The following is a 6,434-nucleotide window of genomic DNA, read 5'->3' as shown; positions in this document are numbered from 1 at the left end:
GTTTTATAGCTTCATCATACAATTCATGAAAAGCATCAAATAGTTGATAGTGCCTATTTTCGATGCTTTCAGATTCAAAATTACTCACATTACTTTCAGATGATGTAGATCGTGCCATCAAGCAAAAATAAGTTTCCTCTTGCTCTCCTTCTTTTTTCTTCGCTACCATCATCTCCATTATCTTCTCCCTTAACCTCAACATCTGCTGCTACTATTTCATCACCCATATTTTGATTCCCTGTTATCTTCTGGAGAGTAGCAATCTCTTGGTCCAGTTTGTCAAGCATGAAGGTGTAGGTGGAATGATGGTTAACCAATGTTTGCATTTGCTTTACCATATCAATCTTTGGTCTATAGGGAGGTGCTGCAGTAGACATTTCCACATTTACTAGGTCAACATCTTCTTTAGTGGGCTAATGTTTATCTCTGCCTTCATTTTCTTCTTACAGATCTTGCTCTAAATTGAGTTCTCCTTTTCTTTCACATTCAGTATTGGAAGAAGCAGCACATTCATCTTGCTTTATAGAGTTCTTTTTATTCCCTGCACAATTAAAGTTATCTTTCCTTTTTGCATATTAAAAATTTAGAAAATCTTTTTGCCATCAGATCTGTTTCTTCATTCTCTGAACTTTCTACAGATTCTGTAGCATTTCAGCAGCAAACTTCAAGATGTTGATGTATCTTTATCCTTTTGATTTTGCTTTCTTCATATATAGGACTCTTTGACTTTAACCTTCTCAACCTTGCCTTGATTGGCTCAAGGGGACTGTTGATGACAACATCCATACATGTTTGCCTATTGAATTCAAGAAACCACTAATTTCATCATCAATTACACCTTTGCTCATGCTCTGAGATATGTTGGTCATCAGGAACGATTTAACCGATTAAACAGAAAACCTAACCAATTAAAATTCGAAAATTTTTGAATTTCTAGCTCTGGTGCAAATTGTTAGAAATGTGATGCCTTGTATCTCAAGTCAAGAGGGGTGAATTGGATTTTGCCTTAAAAAATTAATCTTTTCAAAAGCTTTGCAAAATCTTTGATTTTCTTGAAATCAATAAAACAATAATGATGAATGAACAACAAAAGACAAAGGATAGAGAAAGATTAACTCATACAATTTATATTGGTTCGGCCAAGTCTACATCTAGTCTTCCTTCAACAACCTGATTTGAAGGGATTCCACTATAATGATAGAGTTACAACTTAAAGCCATTATAGCAAACAAGATGTGAACACCCTCACAATCTTACCAAACAGAGAACAATCAAAACTCTCTTATCGTTGTGTTGTGCTTATTAGGCCATGTGCGTGCTCAGTATTCATGAGTGCTCTAGGAATCATGTCAAAATCTCATGCAAGCGGCCCCATTCGACACTCATATATGTGATTTCATCAAGTGTATGCTACAAATCATACACCACTGATAAGGGATATGAAAATCATTAAAAGCTTTATTTAATCTAAAATTCTTGCACCATATAGAATTTTAATGACAAGGTTTAATCTCTCATAATGCAGTCTCTAACACTTTCACACACATCATGAATAGATATAATTGATTAAAATCAATTTAGTGTTATTAGAACTAACGAGTGACTTGTTTTTACCCATATAAACCTTATTCATAGGATCTTCAATCACAAAGGTTGGGTTATTATCACTTTTTTGTTTGCAAGTAGCTCAAGTCTCATTCTCCTCGATGTTTCTAATATCATTTGTCTTCCTAGGGTTTTTGTTAGAGAATCTGTTAGATTTCGTTCTTACTTCACATAATCAATGAAAATAGTTCCACTCTTTAGTAGTTGCTTTACCAATTGTGTCTCAATTGTATATGTTTATTTTTTCCGTTGTAATTCTATTTTTTAGTTATGGCTATTGTCGAGTGGCAATCACAATGTGTTGATACCGATGAGGTTGGTTTCATTTCTAATGGAATGTTTGCTAAGAAGTTTTTCAACCACTCAACCTCACTACTAGCCATCTCAAGAGCGACAAACTCATTCCATTGTTGATCTTGCAATAATTGTTTGTTTGGTTGATCTCCATATAATCGCACCACCCCTAAGTGTGAATACATAATTACTAGTGGATTTTGTCTCATCTGAATCAAAAATCTAATTAGCATCATTGTACCCTTTTAGTACAACGAGAAATTCGTTATATTCAATGACATAATCTATTAAACATCTTAAGTATCTCATAAGCCTAACAAGTGCATTCTAATGTTTCTGATTTGGACATTAAGTGTACCTACTCAGTCTATCTACTACATAAGCAATAACAGGTTTAAAAAAACTTATCAAGTACACTAAACATCCAATTATCTAAGCATACTGAAACTCTAAGAAATAAATTCTTCTTTATTTTTCGTTAATTTAGAATAGCACAATAAATATATTAACCACTATCTTTTCTTTAAAATTTTCTCTCTGAGACTCTAACTAATATTATAACATTAATAAGACATTAATCTCCAAGAAAATAAATTCAAAAGAATATATAAATTGTAATAAATAACATTATTTTAACATGCTATACTTTTTAACAAATTTAAAAACAATCATTAAAGTAAATAAAGAGAGGAAATAAATTATATCTTCCTTTCACATTGTTTTAATATTTTATAAAACTTTTTTCTTCTCATTCTTCTTTTCCCAAACGATGTACTATTAAATAGACACAGAAAATACAATGTAAATCCTAAAATCCAAGAAAATAAACTTCTAAGAGTGATGATATTTTGATACCCGCAAATAAAAAAAAAAGTCCTTAATAATTCAAAATAATAATATTTTAATTATATTTATTTTAATTTTTAACTTGAAATTTTAATATATATGATTATATTATTAAAATGGGTTGTGAATTTATTTGTTTAGAGGAATGTAACCGTATTAATTTTAAAGTTTTAATGATTGAAGTTGGACGCCAGGTGGAAAACACTCGCAATCATATAAATAAATTGATAACGGTTGATTGACAGCCATCACAATACATGTTTTTTTTTCTAAATAAATAACACTTTGGCTTGTACTCGGAAGCCATATAACTTACCGTTACAAACAAACACAAGCTCCTAAGTGATTATTGATTAATTATTAAATAGAAACTTGATGACTTTGGGTTACAGCCTTTCATTTCATATGCATTTCCCACCGCTGCTAACTAACACAACTTTCGCCAATCACTCAGCAATGGTCCAAGTCATGTCATTCTCAAAGATCCAGTGACACACTTCAATCTCACCCGGACCCGACCCAAGAGCCACGAATGCACCGTGGGTGGGGCTCCATGCACTGGTGTCCAAGTGACATATAGCAACACCGTGGTTAATCTTCGCCTTGCTTTCCGGATCCAAGAGATCCGCCTCGTACACCCGAACCTTAGGAACAGAGTGACAGTAGTAAAGCAGATACGGGAATAAGCTCTGGTGACAGGACACGGATTTAGTTACCTTGCCACCATTCATTCCTTTGACCCGACCCACCATTACATTCTTACTGAACCCGTTTACGTTTTCAGTGGTCCAAACCCCGACACTGCGGCCCAAAACAGAGGTTGCAAAATCAATCATATCCTCGACAGACCCCACACAACGTTTGATCTCTCCGACGCTGGGTGCTCTCTCGCACTCACCCAAAGACTCCATCATCATCTTCTCCATGGAGGAGTTATCAGACACCTTGAACACGCTCTTCAGCTCCTCAATCTTTGAAGAAGAGAAAGGCAATTTCACCAGAATAGAGCGGGGCAAAAATGATCTTTGGGGCATTTTATCTCTTATGTCTGGCATGGCCATCACGGTTCCTTCCTTCAGCATGCTCTCTCGAAAGAATTTACCCGGTTCCACCCACCTTTTCACCAAACTGCCACCGACAGTTGAAGAAGAAGAAGAGGTGTTGTAAGAAGCGAAGGAAACACCCTCTTTGGCGTAATCCTTAAAGGTAGTGTTCGTGTTAACGCCGTAGCCGGTGAAGCCAACCTTGTGATCCCCTTCTGCTCCTTTGGCGTAGCCTTTGAAAGTGTCGGAACCTGGGTTGGCGGAGTTGCCGTAGTTTTTGAAATCCACTTGGGTCCCTTCTTTGGTGTTCTTAGCATAAGATTGGAAGGAGTCGTCACCAACGTTGGACTGGTCCCTGTAGTTGGCAAAACTCTCACTGCCACCGTGCGTTCCGTCTGCATAACTCTTGAAGGTTATTTCAGGGACGTTCATATCCACGCCATAGTTGGTGAAGGTGTCGTTGGGAATGACGCCTCCCTTGCCGTAGTTCGTGAAACCAGACGTGGCAACGTTGGAGTTTGTTCCGTAGCCAGTAAAATCGTTCCCAGCACCGGCGGAATTCTTGCCATAGCTCTGGAATGTCTGCCCGCCTGAGTTTCCGTCTTCGCTGTATCTAGAGAACGACTGTGTCCTCCCAGCGGTGAAGTCGGAGTAGGTGGTGAATCGCAAGTTGGGGACGTTTGAATTGCTGGAGTAATTTTTGAACTCGCCGGAGCCTCCGGCCGTGTTGGTGCCGTACGTGCTGAAGCTCTGGTCAGCGACGTTTGTGTCGCTGGCGTAGCCGGTGAAGGTTTCTTGGTGACCAGCGGCTCCGCGGCTGTATCGGCGGAAATCGTTGACCGGAGTGCTGAAGAGACCGTTGGAGTAGTTTTTGAACGTGTCGATTCCACCTGCTCTATTCGTTCCGTAGTTAGTGAAATTCTGGCCGTCGTCGTAGGTTTGAAAATTCTCGTCTTCGGTGTGTTTCTGGAGGCTTGGACGGACCTCCGGGAAGCAGAGTAGGTGCGCAGCGGAGCAGAACTCTGGCAAGCGAGTAGAGAGAGTGTTGGTGGCGGCGAGGTTGGTGAAGGAGGCAGTGTCGGCGGCGGTGAGTGGAGAGGCTTTGGAAAGAAGGAAGGATGGTTTTGGGAAGGTGTTACGGACGAGTCTGTCCCAGTAACGTGAGACGTAAGCCTTTGGCGTGAAGGGGTTTTGATCTTGTGAGTTCCCCCCACCGTAAGCAACCTGCATTGGCCATGTTAGACCTAAGAATGAAGATGATGATTATGATGATTGGATGAAGCAGTGAGAGTGAAGGAGAAGTATTATAGATTTATGCTTACAGTGAGCGTTAAAAGGAGGATGAAGAGAAATAGTGTACTCATTTCTTCCCTCTCCTTCTTCTTCACAATCCCAACAGTTGAATGAAGAAGGAACAAAGATGTCCAGATTAATGCTATCACATTCACACCTGACCAAGGTGTCGTCGATGCTTGCTTCTGCATGAACAAAGCGGTTTTCTTTACGATTTATAGGCTCTGAAAACTGTCTTTTATTATTTTGAATGGGCCCATAAAACTAGGAGCGCCCAACGGCCCAGCCCATCCTACCTTTATTGATAAGAGCTATAACGGGAACGTGGAGAATAATTCCTTTTTCATAAAATATTACCTTTATTGATTTATTGTAAGAATTTTTTGGTGAGATTTGGTCTTTAAAAGTGATTTTATATTTAAGTCACTTAAATTACATAGCCAACTTTACTGAGCACAATAGGATTTTGTGTTGGTGTTTTAAGAATATTTGGATAACCTTAATTATTTAGGTGAAGTTTCTTAAACTCTGTGGGGCTACAGCGATAGATGACATAATGCAAACGTTATTCCCTTTCACGTTCAATTGAATGTGGATAACTGAAACATTTCGTTCGACACGGTTAATCCTGAGAATCCAAATTGTCATCAATGGACAAAAAACAGCAAAATAATTATAGTAAAACTATATTAGTATTATTAAGGATTTTAATCATAATAACCTTAATCTAACTTATAATTTATTAAGATATTAATCATCTGCGAAAATAATAAAAGACAACTGATAATTTTTTTTTTAAATATTCAATACATATTTTAACCATTTTGGATCCTGTTAATATGAATCTATTCAAAATAAAGAAGCTTAAAAATTAACTTAGACGTCTTGTTTTTTATTTTTAGCAAAGAAGTACCTCTTTTATTAGAAAATAGAATTAGTTATTTTGTTATATAAATTTAGTTCGATAAGTTTCTTTTACTATAAATTTTTGTTTAAGGTTAAATGATTGATTGAAGAAAAATATACAACCTTTTAATTTTTCACCAATAGAATGATATTAGATTAATTTCTCTATATTTTTTCTTCTACCTTTCATTCATGGTTGAGGATCACAACCTCACTCTGTTTCTATTATCTTTCTTGTTATCTTTATCCTGGGAAAATTTAGGGGTTGTTTTTGTGTCTTCAGCTCTTATCAAAACTAAAATAAAACTATAAAACATTATTTATCTTTCAATATATATATATATATATATATATATATATTGTCATTCTTAAATTAAGATTTTAATAATATTTATTATTATTATTATTAAGTTTTCATGTATAAAACAAAACTGATAAGTATTTTAG

At 36.4% G+C, this 6,434-nt stretch overlaps 1 protein-coding gene across 2 annotated transcripts; it reads right to left on the bottom strand.

Annotated features, from left to right (window-relative positions):
- Positions 1-2,961: 2,961 nt before the first annotated feature.
- On the bottom strand, positions 2,962-5,302 carry LOC108321369 (polygalacturonase 1 beta-like protein 3). 2 transcript variants are annotated; one of them, XM_017553109.2, is made up of 2 exons: positions 5,111-5,302; positions 2,962-5,012 (listed from the first exon to the last, which is right to left on the bottom strand). In XM_017553109.2, exons 1-2 carry the CDS (start codon positions 5,270-5,272, stop codon positions 3,192-3,194), a joined length of 1,983 nt encoding a protein of 660 aa, XP_017408598.1. In that variant the 5' UTR covers positions 5,273-5,302; the 3' UTR covers positions 2,962-3,191. The 2 variants fall into 2 exon arrangements, with proteins under 2 accessions (XP_017408598.1, XP_052727521.1); XM_052871561.1 differs by having other exon boundaries at positions 2,962-5,032; positions 5,111-5,242.
- Positions 5,303-6,434: the final 1,132 nt, after the last annotated feature.

The sequence above is a fragment of the Vigna angularis genome, chromosome 1 (genome assembly GCF_016808095.1).
Source record: "Vigna angularis cultivar LongXiaoDou No.4 chromosome 1, ASM1680809v1, whole genome shotgun sequence".
Taxonomy (NCBI): Eukaryota; Viridiplantae; Streptophyta; class Magnoliopsida; order Fabales; family Fabaceae; genus Vigna; species Vigna angularis.
The sequence above is the reverse complement of the archived record's forward strand: the minus strand, read 5'-3'. Positions and strand labels throughout refer to the sequence as shown.